This window comes from Pipistrellus hanaki (genome assembly GCF_964339955.1).
Source record: "Pipistrellus hanaki genome assembly, chromosome: 1".
Taxonomy (NCBI): domain Eukaryota; kingdom Metazoa; phylum Chordata; class Mammalia; order Chiroptera; family Vespertilionidae; genus Pipistrellus; species Pipistrellus hanaki.
Genome location: NC_140503.1, coordinates 171,053,028 through 171,074,273, shown reverse-complemented (window position 1 = coordinate 171,074,273; position 21,246 = coordinate 171,053,028). Strand labels below are relative to the sequence as shown.

At 37.8% G+C, this 21,246-nt stretch overlaps 1 protein-coding gene across 1 annotated transcript in view; it reads right to left on the bottom strand.

The window, feature by feature from the left end:
* Positions 1 to 17,120, bottom strand: part of LOC311625609 (UDP-glucuronosyltransferase 2B31-like) — a gene marked incomplete at its 5' end in the record, with an annotated part of 175,748 nt that extends 158,628 nt beyond the window's left edge. Inside the window, 5 exons of the mRNA XM_084890113.1 lie at positions 455 to 674; positions 2,328 to 2,415; positions 4,506 to 4,637; positions 13,046 to 13,194; positions 16,336 to 17,120. Coding sequence (XP_084746239.1) covers positions 455 to 674; positions 2,328 to 2,415; positions 4,506 to 4,637; positions 13,046 to 13,194; positions 16,336 to 17,053 — 1,307 coding nt within the window. The remainder of the gene's footprint in view (positions 1 to 454; positions 675 to 2,327; positions 2,416 to 4,505; positions 4,638 to 13,045; positions 13,195 to 16,335) is intronic.
* Positions 17,121 to 21,246: the final 4,126 nt, after the last annotated feature.

The window sequence follows — 21,246 nt, the reverse complement described above, 5'->3', positions numbered from 1 at the left end:
AGGGGCAATCAGGCCAGGAGGTGAGGGAAGTTGGGAGCAATTAGGTTGGTTGGGGGGTGAGCAAGTCAGCAGGGGGGACAAGTTGGGGGTGAGCCGGCAGGCAGGGGGGCCAGTTAGGGGCAAGCATGCTGGCAATGGGTGGGGGGCAGTTGGCAGAGATCAGGCAGGGGGGGGGCAGTTGGGGATGAGAAGGCCGGTGTGGTGGCAATTGGGTGAGCAGGTCAATAGGCAGAGTAGTTGGGGCAATCAAGCAGGCAGGCAGGTGAGCAGTTAGGAGCCAGCAGTCCAGGATTTCAAGAGGGATGTCCGACTGCTGGTTTAGGCCTGATCCCACATGGGATCCCAGATTGGAGAGGGTGCAGACAGGGCTGAGGGACCTCCCACCCCTGCACAAATTTTGTACACCAGGCCACTAGTGTATAAATACTATTTATAAAAATCATGTAATACTTACGAAGGGTCACTAATGACAGTCTTCAATGCATTGAGCAAATCTGCACTTGAAATAGTGTTATAGTCCAATCTGACAGCTGCTCCCTTGGTCTTCATGTGAGCAATGTTATCAGGTTGATCCGCAAACAAAGGGAGGCCCACCATAGGGATCCCATGGGAGATCGCCTCATAGATGCCATTGGTTCCACCATGAGTTATAAAGGCTTTGGTTTTTGGATGACCTAGGATTGGGTGAATTTCAGAAAATTATGAGCTGTAAATCTTGTAAATGATAGTTGTGCAATAAAGTCAGAGAGAGGCAATATATTTAGTGACAGATTGCTCTACAATTCAGCCTGTATTAAAGTATCTTTTAGAACTCATAGGAAGTGGTACCTAAGTCTACTGGAGAGACAGTGAAGGCTTACCTAGAAGATTAGTGTGTTTCCTTTGACTTGAAATGAATACAGGTTGCCAGTGGACAAATGGAAAGAGAATATTCTGGATTGTAAAAAGTGTATGCCAAAAAAAAAAGTTGTGGTGCATGTTGAAATATATTCTCTTAATAAAACAGTAAAGTCAGAGTATGGTGTGTAGCAGACAGTGGGAAGGTGGGGGCACAGGAATCAGAGGAAGGAAAGATATCCTAATAATAAAAACCCTGAGTTGTAATGATCAGTAAACACTGAGGCTTGACCAACTGGAAGTGTGGCAACCCAGTGCTGACTACTTCCACTGCAGGTGCAGTGCCCTTGTACTGACTGCTGAGGGGTCTGCAAATCAGGGCCAGAGAGACACCTGAAGAGAGAAGCAGGGACTGATCCATTGCCTCTGAGACAGCTTTTGATCAGCACTTATCTCTCTCTTTCTCTCCAAGTCTGAATAGCAGCTGCACCTCCTTTTCTTTCTAGGCCTCCACTGGGGTTGCTGATCAGCACTGCCTTTCTCATTGTGCCCCATTGATAGGGTGAGAGACTCTGACTGGCATAGAAACTGACCAATCACAACCAAATCTGGGTGCTATGGAGAGCCAATGGCTGCCTAGCACACAGAGCTTTTGATGCTGACTGGCATAGAAACCAACAAATCAGAATCAAATTGGCAGCAGAGGAGGGCAGTTGGAGGTGAGATCAGGCTGGCAGGAGGGGGCAGTTGAGGGCAACTTGGGAAGTTGAGGGCAACTAGGCCAGTAGGGGAGGGCAGTTAGGGGTAATCAGGCTGGCAGGCAGAGGCAGTTAGGGGTGATTAGGCAGGCAGTCAGGTGAGCAGGCAGGCAGGTTCCAGATTGTGAGAGGGATGTGCAACTGCCGGTTTAGGCCGGTTGATGTCCCTGCTGGCAGTCGGACATCACTCAATGTTTCCCCAAATGGAGATGGTTCAGGCTGGAATGAGGGAACCCCCATTGTGCAAGAATTTCATGCAATAATCCTCTAGTACATTATAATGAAATATGTTATTTCTTCAGAAAGAGATATTAATTTTTCCCCAATGGATAATAAAGAGTCACTGGTATTTTTCAGGGGCACTTGTAAACCCTTACTGTGATATTTTTCAGGGACACTTGTACACCCTTACTGTGGGTTAAACCATTGGTGTAAGGAGAGAATTAGGAGGCAGAGTGACAATTGGGAAAGTGTTGAGATATTCCCTCTGAGAGGAATTACACTTGAAATAAAGATCTTTTGATTATGGCCATAAGGAAGTGGCTGTGTAAAATGAGATGCCAACTGTTATAGCTTATCCTTTCCCCTTAAGACTGGGAAATAAATTATTGGGAAGTTCATTTTTATTTTTGAGGTTTTCAATAAGAAATGTGCAATACATTTTTATCCTAGTGAACTGTTTTATCATTCTGGTTGACTTGATTCTGATTTCAGGGTTTTCCAGAATCTTACCAAGAAGGTCATTCTGGGGGATCCATTTATAGAGCCGGGTGTTTGGCCCTAAGGTATCTGGTTTTTTGCCATCATATCTCCATATAACCTGTTAGGGTAAAGAAGGTAATGTATTATTTGAGTCAAACTGCAGAGTTATATCATACTAGAATCCTAAATTGGTCAAGAGTCATCTGGTTAAACCCCTGACATATTACAGGTAAGGGAATGAGGACAAGACATGTTGATAATGAGAACCAATGAAACACTGATATAAGAGGCATACGTACTCTTATTGCAGGTTACTTATTATATTCAGTCAGGTATGAATACAATCATGATGTTTCACACTTTGAGGTTAGACAAATGAGATTATCAATGACCAATTCAAGTATATAAAAATTTTTAGGTAGTCATATAATTGTAGTGCAAAACACATCAAATTAATAGTCTACACATTTATTTTATTTATTATTCTAGCTCTCATCATCTAGATTTAATGTTGACCTGTTTATTTCTTTTCGAATGATGGGAAGTAGTTTTCTTATATTCACTAATTTCATAAATTATCTTTGAGTTTTACATCATTTGCTTAAAAAATCAATGCAATCAGCTATTTATTAGAATTAAATCATTCTTATATTTAATAGATTATTAAGAATAATAAATAATATTTGCTTAATATGTTTAGCTTCTTTTAGTTTTCTATTTATTAATCACCACTTTTAAGTGGTAACTTTTACCCAAATCCAGTATTATCACTTTAACTAGGATGGAAAATTTTCTTAAAATGTAGAAAAGCCATTGGCACTTTATAAATAATAGTTTACCTGTTGAAAGATTGATGATGATGATGATAATAAATTTAATTAATTTGACTGTGAATATTTCAAAACATGCTATAATTCACCGAGAGCATTGATTAATATGGTTAATGAATTATAAATACCCCAGCAATTTGTAAGTCCACCAGTAAGCTGGATTCTAGTTTGTAAGTGGTTAACATTTCATTTCTATGTGAAAACTTCCAGTTCTCAGCAAATTTGCATAGGTGATAGGGAGGAAGCTACATAAGTTAGGAAACTAAAAGTAATTCACTATTACCAGGATACTTCAAATATATCTTATATATTAGCATAATTCACTACCATAATTTATGGGAAGGAGGAGCATCTGAAACTGTCCCACACTAGGCTTGCTTTTGGTTGACTCTTTTATCTCCTTCTCATCTTCCTCCTCCTCCTACTTATATCCCTCTTCCTCCTCCTCTCCCTTCATCTCCTCTCCCCCACTCCATGTTCTCCTCCTCATCTTCCTCTCCATCCTCCTCCCCTACCAGCTCATCTCTCTTTTCCTCCTCCTCTCCCTTTATCTCCTCCTCCTCCTCCTCCTCCTCCTCCTCCTCCTCCTCCTCATCATCATCATCATCATCTTTTTCCTCTTTCTCCTCCTTCTTCATCAGAAGTCATTATTCTGATGGGTTGTTTAGGAGCCACATAGTATACAGCACTGGGTCATCTTGAGGGCTGAACCCACCTCCACCCTTGCTTTTATGTGTTCCTGCTTTAGAATTTAGCAGGGCACAAGTCACCAGGAAGGTTCTTTTTCCTTTTACAGGACGTTTTTGTTTGTTTTTTTTTTTTTTCTTTCTCTAAATCATGGTGGCTGGCTTAGATACTTTGATGCAACTTGATGAGCCCTGAATATCCTTATTCTGAATATCACCTTGCAACACTGAATATACCTAATCCAAAATTCAGGGAAAGTAGGAGAGGCCTGGATTACCTGGCAAGTCTAAATTTTAGACTTTTATCATTCACCATTTAATGTTAAAATTTAAGTCCATTCTGAGAACATCTGTAGTGTGTACAGTACTCTAGAATGTTGCAAGGAAATGAAGGAATAGGATTTGGTAATATCTGTAACTGTCCTATAATACTATTATCAAATCAAATTTCACACTGTACTTTTGAAATATACTTCTTTGTGACCAGAATGCAAATGTCAAAGTTATCATCTATCAAAAACACCCTCTGTACTACTTTAGCACCTGGCATGTGTATTTTGTTTTTAAAATTGATATCTAGGATCATAAAAGCTATCCTAATACTTTACCTTCCATGTAGACATTTCTTAATCAGACCCTTTACAGAGTTTAACACACTCATTAGTTTTCTGCTCTAAGGTAGTTTATCTAACCTTTTGTGGAAGCTGGGCAAGGGCTGATGCAATCACATTGGCTCTTTCTTCTGTCATGTTAGTGACCATCGACCCCAGTGAAAACACCACAATACCATCTTCTCCAGAGCTCTGGGCAAACTCTTCCATTTCCTGGGAAGGAAAAATGTTTTTCCATTACAAAAGTAGCATAGTGAACACTAAAGTTTTGCTACAAACAGCAAAAGAGAAAATTAAGTATCATAAGAATTTATTAGTATAGTTCTTGTTATTTTAATCCATTAAAAAACTAAGTGACGCCGAAACCGGTTTGGCTCAGTGGATAGAGCTTCGGTCTGCGGACTGAAAGGTCCCGGGTTCGATTCCGGTCAAGGGCATGTACATTGGTTGTGGGCACATCCCCGGGAGGGGGTGTGCAGGAGTCAGCTGGTCAATGTTTCTCTCTCATCGATGTTTCTAGCTCTCTATCCCTCTCCCTTCCTCTCTTTAGAAAATCAATAAAATATATTTAAAAAAAAATAATTGACTTAATAAACGAATTTGGCAATGTAGCAGGATACAAAATTAACGCCAAGAAATCTATGGCATTTCTATACACCAACAGTGAAATTACAGAAAGAGAGACTGAAAAAGAAATTCCATTTCCCATCGCACCAAAAAAATTAAGATACCTAGGAATAAACTTAACTAAGGAAGTAAAGGACCTATATGCAGAAAACTGAAAAAAGAGATAGAGGAAGATGTAAGGAGATGGAAGAACATACCATGTTCATGGATTGGTAGAATCAACATTATCAAAATGTCCATGCTTCCTAAAGTAATCTATAGGTACAATGCACTCCCCATTAAAATACCAACAGCATATTTCACTGACCTAGAAAGAACTCTCCAAAGTCCATTTGGAACAATAAAAGACCCCGAATAGCCACAGCAATCCTGAGAAAGAAGAGTAAAGTAGGAGGGATCTCAATACCGGACTTCAAGCTGTATTACAAAGCCACTGTTCTCAAAACAGCCTGGTACTGGCACAAGAACAAACATATAGATCAATGGAATAGAATTGAGAACCCAGATATCAACCCAAATCACTATGCTCAATTAATATTTGACAAAGGAGGCACGAATATACAATGGAGTCAAGACAGTCTCTTCAATAAATGGTGTTGGGAAAATTGGACAGATACATGCAAAAGAATGAACCTAGATCACCAACTAACACCATACACAAAAATAAACTCAAAATGGATATAGGACTTAAACAAAAGACGGAAAACCATAAAAATACTAGAGGCACCCACAGGCAGCAAAATCTCAGACATATGCCAAAAGAACTTCACTGATACTGCTCCTGGGGCAATGGAAGATAAAGAGAAAATATACAAATGGGACTACATCAAAATGAAAAGCTTTTTTACAGCAAAGGAAAACCAACAACACAACAAGAAAGCCCACTGTATGGGAGAACATATTTTCAAATGTTATCACTGATAAAGGTTTAATCTCCAACATCTATAGACAGCTTATACAACTAAATAAAAGGAAAATGAATGATCCGATTAAAAAATGGGCAATGGACCTAAATAGAATATTTTCAAAAGAAGACAGAAGGAAGGCCAAGAGGCACATGAAAACATGCTCAAAGTCACTAATTATCCAAGAGATGGCAAATCAAAACAACAATGCGGTACCATCTCACACCTGTCAGAGTAGCCAACATCAACAAATCAACAAACGACAATTGTTGGCGAGGTTGCAGAGAAAAAGGAACCCCTGTGCACTGCTGGTGGGAATGCAGACTGGTGCAACCACTGTGGAGAACAGTGTGGAGTTTCCTCAAAAAACTGAAAATGGAACTCCCATTTGACCCAGCAATCCCACTCCTAGGAATATATCCCAAGAAACTAGAAACACCAATCAGAAAGGATATATGCACCCCTATGTTCATAGCAGCACAATCTACAATAGCTAGGATTTGGAAACAGCCTAGGTGCCCATCAGCAGATGATTGGATCCAAAAACTATGGTACATCTACACAATGGAATACTATGCTGCCATAAAAAAAGGAAATTCTCATCACTTGCAGAAACCTGGATGGAATTGGAGAGCATCATACTGAGTGAAATAAATCAGTCAATGAAAGAGAAATACCACATGGCCTCACTCATTTATGGATATTAAAAAACATTATAAACTGACAAACCAAAAGATAGATATAGAGACAGTAAAGCAACAAGCAGAATGTCAAATTACAGCAGGGAGGGTAAGGAGATCTGGGGGAGATAATAGATCAACCAAAGGACTTGTATACATGCATATAAGTACAACCAATGGACACAAAACTCTGGGGAGGGAGGGTATGTATGGAAGGGGGGGCAATGTTAAAATATGTACACGGATAATTTAATAAAAGAAAAATAAAAAAGAAAAGAAAAAAAGTAAATAAATAAAATTACTGCCAACTGGCAAGTTAATCATGTTGTATATGATAATAAATGTAGGTATGTACAACTGTACTAATCAGTATAAGAGATACGATTATAACTTATCTAGGTTTCTCAGCTGTGTACACAAAACTCAGTTTGCCTACTATGGTTGTGGAAATTTTTTTGAGCATGAAAAATAGTCAAGGTTATAGAACAATAGTGTTATTAATCTCTTATGTGTGTGCTCTTGTTCTATTACAAACCATTTAACACATTTCTATAATACTTATTACTTTTCCCTTGCGTTCAACTATTATATATTTTTTAAATTTCTATTGTGCATCATAAATGCTTGAAAAGGTTTCCTGTTTTTAAAGAAAAGTAGCAATCTAATATAAAAGTGCAAAATATAACATATCATGAATATTATAATGTTTTATTATCAATTAATTATGTTGAGTAAAGTATGCAAGATCTATCATACCACATACTGCTTCTACCTCTCAATAAACCTTGAAATGCCTTGGTAGTGCCTTGCTGTATTGAAAAAAGGGGCATTAAAAAACGCTGTTATTCTATTTCTATGGTCATCAGAAACCTCAATTTCTACCAGAGTTTTGAGTTCAAGCAGTGTTATTTACATGCTCACAATAAACATGTTTAAGTGTGGTTGAAAAAAAAATAAATAAAATACACATAATATACTTTTCATCTTAACTATTTCAAGTGTATAATTCAATAGTGTATATATATATTCTATTGATGTATAATCCACCTCCAGAACTTTTTCATCTTGAAAATTTTTACTATATATTTCTTAAACTGTAATTCTCCATTTCCCATTTTAAAAGTCCCTGACAACTATCATTCTTCTTTATGTTTCTATGAATTTGACTAGTCTAAATCCCTTATGTAAGTGGAATCATGCAGTATTTGACTTTTTGTGTGTGTCCTTTTTCACTCAGCAAAATGTCTTTAAGTTCATCTAAGTTATAGCAGGTGTTAGAATTTCTTCAATTTTAAGACTTAGAAATGTTTATCGACATTACTTAGGCACCAGAAAGACAACAGGTGGCCCGTAGAGCATAATTAATCCTGAAATATTTCAGGAGGTAAAAATCACAAAACTGATACTTTTATTTTTCAGGGACATCATGAGAAGGCAGGGTTCTTTGAAAAAGATAATGCTGGGAAAAATAGAAGGCACCAGGAAAGAGGATGATCAAATGTGAGATGGATTGACTCCATAAAAGAAGCCATAGGCTTGAGTCTAAAAGAGTTGAGAGGGCTGTTAAAAGTAGGATTTTGTGGACATCACTCATTCATGAGTGACTCATGCATGGGTAATGCATCTAAAACACTTGCTGGTGCCAATCACATGATTGCTGTTCTATGTGTCAATGTTGATCATGAATTTGATTGACACTTCTAATATAGAAAAAGGGTGATTAGCAATATAAAAATATTTCTTCTAATTAATCTCCTTTCATTGTACATGAATTTGTGCACTGGGCCAAATTAGTATATAATTTGTATCTATAAATATAGAAGTCTGTTTCTGTTTTTTTTTAGGTTACACATATAAGTAAAATCATATAGTATTTGTCCTTTTCTGCCTTATTTATTTAACTTAACATAATACCCCCTAGGTCCTTCCATGCTGTTGCATTTAGCAAGATGTGATCCTTTAATATTGGTGAATAATTTTGCATGGTATGTATAGACCACATGGATTTTACCCATTAATCTATTGATGGACTCCAAGGTTGCTTCCATATCTTGGCTATTGTAGTTAATGCCGTAATGAACATGCGGGTGTATATATCTTTTCAAATTAGTGTTTTTGTTTACCTCTGATAACATAAGTGTAATTGCTGGGTTGTGTACTATTCTATTTTTAATTTTTTGAGGAATCTCCACACTGTTTTCTATAGTGGCTCCACCAATTTACAAACTTGATCCATGCACAGGAATTCCCTGTGCTCTACCTTCTTGAAAACACTTTTTATTTGTTGACTGATATCTGGATATTAATTTTTATCCTGTTATTTTACTTAATCTATTTATCAGTTCTAGTAGTTTTTTTTTGTGTGGAATACTTAGGGTTCTCTATATATAGTATCATGTCATCTACAAATGGTGACAGTTTTACTTCTTCATTTCCAATATAAATGCCCTTTATTTCTATTTTGTTTGTGATTTCTGTAGCTAGGACTTCCAATACTATATTAAATAGAGGTTGAGCAATAGTGGGCATCACTTTGTTGTTTTTGATTGTAGAAGAAAAGCTTTTAGCTTTACACCATTAAATACAATATTAGCTATGGCTTTTATTGATCATATATGGTCTTTATTATATTGATGTATGTTCTCTCTGTAACCACTTTGTTGAGAGTTTTTGTCATGAATGGTTGCTGGATTTGTCATACACTTTTTACTGTATCTATTGAAATGATCATATGAGTTTTATCTTTTGTTGATGTTGTCTACCACATTGATTTTTTTGTGTGGATATGGAACCATCTTGCATTGCTAGAATACATTCCACTTGAGCATGTTGTATAATCCTTTAACATATTGTTGAATTCGTCTTGCTAATATTTTGTTGAAAATATTCACATCTATTTTTATCAGAGGTATTTGTTGTCTTGTGGTTTTTTTTTGTATTGTCTTTGTCTGGTTTTGCTATCACGATACTGTTGACCACTTTCATAGAATGAGTTTGGGAATATTATTTCCTTTTCAATACCTCTGGAATATGTTGATTAGGATAGGTACTAATTGCTTGGTAGAATTAAATGATCTGTAGAATTTACTTGTGAAATCATCTGGTCCTGAACTTTTGTTTGTTGGGAGCTTTTTAAAAAAAAATTATTATTTCAATATTCTTGCTAGTAATTAATATGTTCAGTATTTATGCTTCTTCCTGGTTCATTCACTGAAGTTTGTATGTTTCTTGTATAGCTCTTTTTCTGGAGATTTCTTTTATTCTTTCATTTGGGGCCTGTTCCTTTATCTCCCTATATTTGCTGTCTCTTTGTATTTGTTTTATGTATTAGACCAATTTGCTTTGACTCCCAGTCTTTTGTATTTCCTCATTTGTTTTGCTTTCTGTGTTTATTTCTAGGATTTAGATGAAACACCTCTCCTGAACCTGATGGATTGGGTTTGTGGAAAGAATGATCTTTATGTAGTCTGTGTGCTGTGTGAATTCGGCTGGTTTACTGGAATTGAAGTGGTTGCTTAAGGTACCGGGGCACTCCTGCTATGCAGGCTAGCCACAGTGGAGCCAAACATTGGCCAATTTTCTCAGGATACTCAGCTCTGGGGCACTCTGGTAAGCTGATTGGAAAGAGAATGTAAACATTGGCACTCACAGGCACCTCCAATCCCAGTGTTTCCACAGAGCCTGGAGAGTTCTCGCATTTTCTCAACCTTCTCTATGCAGTCTCTCTCTCTCATTTGTTGTGCAAAAACTGTTCAGTCAACCCTCCGCTATTTTTCAGGAGGAAATGCTCTTGTAGGTGTATATTCTGAGTGTTCATGGGAAGGTGTCAGTTCAGGGCCTTCCTATGATGAAATCTTAGACCTCTCTCCTTAAATCACTTCTTATGTGCTGGAGAATTGCTATAGTTCATGAGTTTGGTATTTTTGTTTAGAATATCCACCAAATAACCTTAAGATTCCTATTTATAACCCAGAATTATATTTATTTACTTATCTGAGTGTCCATGATTCTGACATGTATGTGTATGACACCTTTTGGTCTGAAATCATATTGTAAAATGGAAGTTCTAGTAGAATATTCCTTGTGTTCCTGGCTGTGAGGAGCCCTCATCATCACCTCGCTGAATCTCCCAGGGAACACCTGCCCCACAGTGGGAGAGGTACAACTGACCAAGTTCTAACCCACTAATCTCTCTTTCACCAGTCCATGGTAATCATCATTATACTACTGTATCTAGTGGGTGTACCATTTTTAGATTCCATATACAAGTGATATCCTATATTATTTGTATTTTTCAGTGTTCCTGATGTCACTTAACATAAACATCTATGTTGTCCTAAATGGTAGGATTTGCTCCATTATTAAGGTTGAATATTTAGTTTGTATGTGCATGTATCTCTGTGTGTGTGTGTGTGTGTGTGTGTGTGTGTGTGTGTGTGTGTGTATTTCACATATCTTAAGCTGTTTACATTTATAGGCTCTTATTTATAATGATGGAATTATGGAAATATTTTTGATATCTTATTTTTCTTACTTTTCGAAGTATACCCAGAAGTGGATTTGTGGATCATATGGAAGCTCTATTTAACTTCTTAATAAACCTCCATACTGTTTTTCATAGTGGTTGTACTGATTTTACATCCCCACCAACAGTGCACAAGATTCTGTTGTCTTGTAGATCACCAAGTTTTCTTAACACAGCTATTTTAACTTTTTTATCGGGTGAATCATATATCTCCATGTCTGTATTTGTTTGTTTGAGGATAGTTGTACAATGTTTCCTTGATTTTTCATGTTCTTTTGGAATTTTGCATTGCTGATTTTGTATTTGAATTAGCAGTCACTGCTTATGTTTACTACTTTCAGGGTAGAAATACCTTTTATCAGTACTGCTATAGACAAGGCTTTTTCAGATCTTATATGATATGCCTGCTCTGTGCTTCATGCTCCCTCTTGTGGGAGAATTCTTGAGCCTGTTTGTCCTCCCTCCATATAAAGCACCAGGACAGATACTGAGTGCCTCCTCTTTCTTTTCCTGAAGGTGGTGCTACAGCTCAAGGGTATGGTTCTTTCCTGTCAGCAAACCCTTGTCTGTATTCTGCTCTTTCTTTCTAGCTTTTTCAAATCTTGCTCTTGCTGCTGCCTTTTGCAGCATTTACATGGAGCTGGCCAGAGGGAGAAGATCTGGGTTGGAATGCAGGGCCAGAATGGGGAATCTGTAAGAAAGGTTTACTGAATGCTTTGAGGTCCGCATTCCTGATGGAGTACAGAATGCATTCAGGAGGAACCATGTCTCTTTACATGCTCTTTACTAATCTTCTTTTCAAGATCTGCTCTCTCTCGCCAGTCACTGAGCTTCTAATTCAATATTCTGGATGCTGGGAGAGAGAAATGAGCTCTTTGGAAGCATCCTGCAAACCAAGGGCAGCTTGGCATCCACTCACTGGCTCTCTATCCATGTGAGAGAAATCCTGGGCATGGGCAGGCCTTCTTTTGGCCTTAAACTGAATTGCTTTGGAAGAGGAATGATGCTGGCAAAATCAAGCTTTCCTCTCACACACACCAATGCATTCAAATTTGTCTTATTTTTTTTTTCTCCAACAGAGTGCTGTAACTTCTCCTTTTGAAATCTGGACTTCTACAAAAGCTCTCTCCTCTATAGATGACTGCCCAAACCAGGTAAGTGCTCCTGGACTGCAGCTAAGAGGGGCTGGAACAAGTCAAAATATCCTGTAGGTGCCACAGCCGGTACTGGAGTCTTTCTGCCTATTATCTGCTGTGTAGGTGGGCAAGACTCTTTCCAGGTCATTTTACATTGGCACTTTTGTTCGTGGATAGATAAATTTTTATTGTTGAAGGAGGACAATAACAAGGGATGTCTCATGCTCACTTACACCAGATTGTTATTACCACTCCTGAGGTATTATGATCCACTCCTATAGGATGCTCTCCAGCCTTATTGTAGCATTATGCCTTTTATTTTATTTTAATACTTTTCACACTATTTTTATTACTTGCTGATATGATCTCTTTCTAGGTAAAACCACTGCTGTGGGGAGCAAAAACTATGTCTACACGACTCTTCTGTATATCCACCCCTTATCCTTGCATTGTGTTAGTCGCTTTAAAATTAGTTTTTGAATTAATGGCTTACCTTTTTTATTTGTTGAATAATGAAGGCCTTAATTTACCTGCCCCTATTTCCAAAGTATCCTCAATATAGTTCTTTATTTTGCAATGATAGTGTCATTCAATTTTTTGAAATAGTATAAAATATATGAGTTTCCAATTGGCAGGTCACTTTACCCATATTCCCATATGTCACTCAGTGTGATCAGATTTTATGAATGAATAACTCAGAATCATTCTTCCTGAAAATGCAAAGCAGAACAAACAGGCATAGTTTTACCTTAGGCAGAGGCTTAGCAGGTTTGCAGTGGAGGCCTCCAACAAATACAAAATTTGGCAAGAGTGGGCGAGGAAACTCAAAATCCCAGTAGGTTCGAATAAGCCATATATCAGCTTTCCCCATTAACTCAAATAATGTAGTGGGTCTTCCTAAAAGGGAAGAAGAAAATAAAAGCTGGGAAAATAAGAATATTGCAATGTGAATATACCATTTTGTTTTCTTCTTTAAAAAAAAAAAAAAAAAGCTTGGATAATGCAGTTAAAGATGTTTAAAATACCTGTGGTTTAATAGTTCAACCATCTCTCTATATATTGGGTCGGCAACTAAGTAATTGCGGGTTTCACACATATATGGCTTCAGTTGAATTTTTAGGTTTGCAGACGTAGTACAAATGTAAAACACATTTTGTATTTGATAGTTGGCTATTCAGCTGTTAATCAGTAAAAAAAGTTTTTTGATCTGTTTTGTAGTTTTTGTTTGGCGTTCGTTGAAAAATGGAAAATCAAAAGGAACATTTTCGTCATATTTTGCTTTTTTATTTCCGCAACGGAAAAACGCATCACAAGCTCATAAAAAGTTATGTGCTGTTTATGGTGACGAAGCCTTAAAAGAACGGCAGTGTCAAAATTGGTTTGCCAAATTTCGTTCTGGTAATTTTTCACTCAAAGATGAAAGACGCTCTGGTCGTCCAGTTGAAGTTGATGACGCCCTAATCAAAGCAATAATCAATTCGGACTGTCACAGTACAACACATGAGATTGCAGAGAAGCTTCATGTATCACATACATGCATTGAAAATCACTTAAAACAACTTGGCTATGTTCAAAAACTCGATACATGGGTTCCTCACGAACTGAAAGAATCACAGTTAACGCAACGCATTAGCAGCTGCGATTTGCTAAAGAAACGTAATGAAAATGATCCATTTTTAAAACGACTGATAACTGGCGATGAAAAATGGGTTGTTTACAACAATATCAAGCGGAAAAGATCGTGGAGCAGGCCAGGTGAACCAACTCAAACAACATCAAAAGCTGATATTCATCAAAAGAAGGCTTTGTTATCAGTTTGGTGGGATTACAAAGGAATTGTCTACTTTGAACTCTTACCACCCAACCAAACTATCAATTCTGATGTCTACATTGAACAACTAACGAAATTAAACAATGCAGTTGAAGAAAAGTGGCCCGAATTGACAAATCGAAAAGGTGTTGTATTCCATCATGACAATGCAAGGCCACACACATCTTTGGTCACTCGGCAAAAATTAATGGAGCTTGGTTGGGATGTTTTGCCACATCCACCGTATAGTCCTGACCTTGCACCATCTGATTACTTTTTGTTTCGATCTTTACAAAACTCCTTGAATGGTAAAAATTTCAATAATGATGATGATGTCAAATCGTACCTGATTCAGTTTTTTGCTAATAAAAACCAGAAGTTTTTTGAACGTGGGATTATGATGCTGCCTGAAAGATGGCAAAAGGTCATTGATCAAAATGGGCAATACATTACAGAATAAAGTTATTTAGTTCCATGAAAAAATTGTCTTTGATTTTCTTTAAAAAATCCGCAATTACTTAGCTGCCGACCCAATAAAAGCCTAAGTGACAATTATAACCTGTTGGTCAACTGAAAAAATAGTTGACTTGTCCCTATGATGTGCACTGACCACAATGGGGCAGGCACTCAATGCTGGACCTGTTCCCTGGTGGTCAGTGATGTCCCTTACCCAACCTCCTATGGTCGGCCAACATACCATAGTCCATCCCCTTGGCTGGCTGAGTGGTTAGTCTGATCCCATAGTCAACCTCCTGTGGTCCCTCCCCCCAGCCAGTTTGCCCTGATAAGTCCTAACCTCTGACCATGCCAAGGGACCATAACCATGCACAAATTGGTTCACCAGGGCTCTAGGATTTATTTAATATACACTAGAGGCCTGATAAATGAAAATTCATGCACTGGAGGGGTGTTCCTCAGCCTGGCCTGCTCCCTTTCACAGTCCAGAGCCCTCAGGGGCTAGGAGGCAACCTGGCAATCCGGGGAAGGTAACACCTCATCACATCTCTGCTGCTGCAATTGCTGGCAGTGCAAGCCTCGACCCACCCTGGTTACCTAAGGCTTGGGTTTCCCTGGGCAGCTGGGGAGCTGCCATCGAGGCTTGCCTGTGCCTCAGGCTGGCCCTGGGTGGCTGGGGAGCTGGTGGACTGGGGGACTCTGGAGGCAGCTGGACCTGCCTGGGGGCCCTGATGGGGCTGAGGGGACTAGGCATTACCATATTTGAGGGTGGGGTAGTCAATTAGCATATTCCCTCCATATTGGCTGTGGGCACCACCATCTTTGTGACAGCATGAGGTTCAATTAGCATATTCCCTCTTTATTAGATAGGATGTTTTATATCATGATTTTCATAGGTATTAACAATATACATACAATTTAACAGATTTTCTTCTCTAACATTACATCAGGACATTCACAAGCATAGAAAATGGTTAAACCTAAGCCACTATAGAATTAAACATGCACTTGCTTACTCTATACAGCTGTAGAAGTAATATATGCAAATGTAAACAATGATTTCAATTCCTCAATCAATTAAATCTACCATATCCATGGAAACACTTTTCCCTAGATTATTTAATCTAGTTTTTACAATTTAGCAAGCTATTCCTGTTATCCTAGATTTCCCCCAAAAAATAAGGTTTTGAGAGTATGGCACAATTTCTGGCACTATCATTACATTTGGTGCAATTTAAGAGCCTAATAATACTCATGTATTAATAAAAACATTTACAAATAACATCTGGAATATTTTCATAAAGTAAGGTAATAAATGTGCTCACTCTTAATTTTGACTCATTTTGTCTTTAATGAAGGGAGAGTTTTCACAAAATGTAGTTTACTGACTTACATGTACACCCATCAACAAAAGTTTAGTGTTTAAGCAGATCAGTGAAGGAATGTGAAGCCATTAGAAAACTCACATTATAGGTTACTGAGTCTGGGACAAAGCACTTTCTGTCCCGTGTGTGAAAGAACCCTTCAGGTACTGTGGCAAATTAGTTTAGTTTTTAAATCAAACTAAACTATATTAGAGGAAGCAATTCCTCAATGACCTTATAATTTAAGCATATCCATAATATTTGTGAGAATGAAAGATCAGTTCATAATGTTATTTTATCATTTACTTATTAAAGAGACATTTCTCTGAATTAATATTTATACTAACCCACCTTTTAGAGCACTAAGAAAGTTAGGTTACCATGATACCAAGTAAGGACATGACTTACCTAGTGCTTTGCTGCAAAGCTGATCCCACTTCTCAGTAAATGGTTGAAACCAGAAATCAAAATAAAGTACGTACATCATATTTTTTACTCGCTCCATGAATGTCATTTGATCACTTAATTCTGACAAGATAATAGGTACATAGGATGGAGGGAATGGAAGTCCTCCACTGTACTTTTCAATTGTATTGCCGAAAGAGAAGCGGAGACTGTACACAAAAGGTACTTTAAGTAGCTCAGCCAGCAGCTCACCACAAGGTCCAGCGGGATCTGTAAAAATGACATCAAACCTTGATTCCTGTAGTTTGGTCATAAGTTTCTTGTTCAAAACTACTTCTTTACAGAGTGTTTGAATACAGTCATTATATTCCCAAATGATATCTTGCATTAGTGAAAAATATGTAAAAAATGCATATTTTGGCATATATGTCCACTTAGAGATAATCCGCACGAAAATATCCTCAAAATCATCTTTTGTTAAAGACGTAGGATAAATCTCAAATTGAATAGCAGATGGTTTATTGGGATCAACAAGAATCGAAGCTGAGGATGTCAGAACAGTCACTTCATGACCTCTCTGCACAAGTGCATCCAGGATTGTCTTCATGTTGATCCAATGGCTGTATTCTGTGGGCCACACCAGCACCTTCCCACAGCCCCCAGGGCTGAAGTGGCAACTCAGCTGGAGCAGCAGCAGAACTGCAATCCACTTCCTAGGCATCCTGGAGGCACACAGGCTTCTTTTCAAACGGCCGATCCAGTTCCCACGGAGGCTTCTTTTCAAATGGCCGATCCCGTTCCCAAGGCTCACACTTAAGTACAAAGGGCTATCAACCAGGAAGTTAAAATGTAACCTACACACCCACAGAAAATACATTTGATGAATAATCAGAGAATTTTATGGCAAGTCAGAACATTACAAAGTAAATACCTTTATGAACAGTCAGAAAATTTTATGGCAAGTCAGAACATTACTAAGTAATGACCTTATTTTTAATACAAATCTGTGTAATATCTAAAAGTGGTGTGGTCCTGCTGCATCAACTTTGCAGTTTTCCTGTGTTTCATAATTTATTATAGATGAATGTCATTATTATAGGAAGTTAGAGGTAAATTGTCTCTGTACTCACTTTTTGTGAAGAAAGGGAGATAAGCTATTACATAGCTGACAAAGAATTACCTGGATGACAGTTTCAGAGTTTTAATTTTGTTTATTTATTTTTTAAATTTATCTTTATTGCTGAAAGTATTACTGATGTTTGCTTTGTGTTTCTCCCCCCCCCCCCATTGATCACCTTCTCCCATACCTGCCCCTCCCAAACCTTTGACACGCTACTGTCTGTGTTCATGGGATATGCGTATATGCATGTCAATTCCCCTATTAATATCTACTCCCCAACACACACTAACTACCCCACCTTTCCTCTGACATTCATCAGTCCGTTCATGGTTTTATCTATGCATCTATTTTGTTCATCAGTTTATTTTGTTCATTATATTCTACATATGCATAGCTCATATGATACTTATCTTTTTTTTTTAAAATATATTTTATTGATTTTCATAGAGAGAAAGGAAGAGGGATAGACAGCTAGAAATGTCGATGAGAGAGAAACATCGACCAGCTGCCTCCTGCACACCCCCTGCTGGGATGTACCCGCAACCAATGTACATGCCCTTGACCGGAATCGAACCTGGGACCTTTCAGTCCACAGACCGACGCTCTATCCACTGAGCCAAACCGGTTTCGGCGATACTTATCTTTTTTGACTGGCTTATCTCAATTAGCATAATACTCTCCAGGTCCATCCATGCTGTTGCAAATGGAAAGAGTTCTTTCATGTTTACTGCCATGTAGTATTCCATTGTGTAAATCAGAGGTTCCCAAACTTGTTTGTGCCGTAGACCCCTTGCCATGTTTTTCGGTTTTGGGTAGACCCCCTACTTACCTGATATTGATTTTTTTGTAAATTTCTAACTGTAGTGAAGTTTAGTGTTAAAAACTTGAAATAAAAACACATGTTAAGTTTTATACATTTATTTATTGAATTTAAATTAAAACTACTCAAAATAAAATTTTGTATCTGTTATATAAAATATACGTAACATAAAATTTAATAAAAAATAATGTACCTACTTTTCTCCGGCATTCTCAAACAAAATAACACTGATTCACTATAATTTGTATGATAAACTACCAATTTATATTTTTTTAAATATTTTCTCAGCACTTTCCTATTCAAGATTCAGGAAACGAATGAACGTATTTTTCTCACATTCATATTTATAGAGTGACGAACTGAACAAGTCGGTGCAAGTTCGCGAAGCTTTGAGACAAAAATTGGCAAGAATGTTTACTGCGTGTATGCTTGTAACAAGATGATACTGGTATATCATTATGTGCAGGTTTTTATCCTACAACTTACACAATTTTATAAACATATATAATAAATTTTTTACTTCATAGGTACTTTTATAAATAATTTATATGTTTTTATATTATAAAATAATATGATGTAAGTAAATAGGTACTATCAGTGTATGTTGAGATCCACTATCGTGGACCCCCATTTTCATTTCATGGACCCCCAAATTTTTTTTTCGCTGACGTAGACCCCTTGCAGGTTGTCATAGACCCCTGGGGGTCGATATAGACCACTTTGGGAATCACTGGTGTAAATGTACCACAGGTTTTGTTATCCACTCATCAACTAATGGGCCTTGGGCAGTTTCTAAATCTTAACTATTGTTAATTGTGCTGCTATGAATATAGGGGTGTATATATTCTTTATGATTGGTGTTTCTGGTGTAGTAGGATATATTCCTAGAAGTGGGATCACTGGGTCAAATGGAGGTTCGTTTTTGATTTTTTGAGGACTCTCCACAATGTTTTCCACAGTGGTTGCATCCATCAGTTTGCATTCCCACCAGCAGTTCAAGAGGGTTCCCTTTTTTTTCCACATCCTTGACAACATGTCATTTGTTGATTTGTTAATGATAGCCATTCTGACAGGTGAGGTGATTCCTAATTGCTCTTTTAATTTGCATCTCTCAGATGATTAGTGACTTTGAGCATTGGTTCAAATATCTCTTGGCCTGTATGTCCACTTTGGAGAAGTGTTTAGTTCCTTTGCCCATTTTTAAAGCATGCTAATATATTTTTAAAAATAATTCGTTATTGTTGAAAATATTACATATGTGCCCTTTTTTCCCCATTGGCACCAACTGGCCCACCCCCAGCTTTCACCCCAATCCCTCACCACCCCATTTTCTAGGTCCATGGGCCATTCATATATGCATACAAGGTCCTTGGTTAATTACCTCCCACCCACTCACACTCTCCCACCTTCCCTCTGAGATTCCACTATCTGTTCCATGTTTCCATGTCTCTGGATCCACTCCACTCATCAGTTTATTTTGTTACTTAGATTCCATCTATGAATGAGATGATGTGATATTTCTGTTTCTCTGACTGACTTATTTCATTTAGCAGGATACTCTCCAGCTCCCTTCATTCTGTCTCAAATGGTGATTTTTTTTTTTTTCACTGCTGCCTAGTAATCAATTGTAGAAATGTATTACATCCGCTCATCTGCTGATGTGCACTTGGGCTCTTTCCAGATCTTAGGTATTGTAAATTGTGCTGCTATGAACATAGGGATACATACATTCTTTCTTATTGGTATTTCTGTTTTCTTAGGATATATTCCTCAAAATGGAATCACTGGGTCAAATGGCAGTTCCATATATATATATATATATATATATATATATATATATATATATATATGGAACTGCCATTTTCCTAAAAAACAAAATTATATATATATATGGAACTGCCATTTTCCTAAAAAACAAAATTATATATATAATTTTGGTCTCATCATTTATAATATATATATATATATATATATATATATATATATATATATATATAATTTTGTTTTTTAGGAAAATCCATACTGTTTTCCATAATGGCTGCACCAGCTGACATTCCCACCAGCGTATATTAGGGTCCACTTTTCTCCACATCCTCGGCACTTGTCATTGTTGCCCTGTGGCTACTGGGAGCAGGTGGCTCTCTTTGGAAAAAGGGCCATTTAGGTTTGGATGCATACGAATGACCAAATGTAGGATTCCTGACTACTGCTGTTCCATGTCTCCCTGCATTGCTTCCCCCACCAGCCTCTCTATAGGCACCTCAAGTCTGTACCTCCCTCCTGCACCAAAGCCTCAGGTGAGTAGTTGTAAATGAAAACTCATAAGCACTGGGTTTAGAAAAAAGTAAATTGTGACTTTCTCTCCAACCAGCTCCAATCTGCTGGACTCCACAGTCACCAGTAGACATTCATAGCTGGATGTTACATGGGCCACAGGTCTCATCTTTGGTGATGAGTCTGGGTTCTGGGCCTCTGTCTTCAGAGGGAACAGACCCTCTGGTGGCCCAGCATTCCCTCCTCTCTTGGCCTACTGCCCGTGGGAGCTGGGTCAGCTCCTCTCCTGACCTGGCCCTTCCTACTGGTTTGCAGGTGCTTTCTGTCCTTCTTTGATGTAAGTCTCTTCCTTAGATGGACCTCAGTTGGTAATTCCAGGTGGATGTTCTCCACTTTATTTGTATTTCCCGTCTGGCCCTGGAATCAGGTGCATGACATGTTGCCCATTTTCCTGCCATTTTCCCCTCTGAGATTTTAATTTCTTAAAATAAAACTTTGTGAACATATAATTTACCAATCATACAATTGATTAATATAAAATGTACATTTCAATAGTTCATACTGTTTTCACAGAATATTGCTTCCACCATGATGATCATGTGAAGAGCATTTTCCTACCCCAGTGAAACCTTTACCCTTTACTTGGAAATCCCTAATGTCTTACTCTCTAAACCCTATCTAACCATTAATCTGGTTTGTG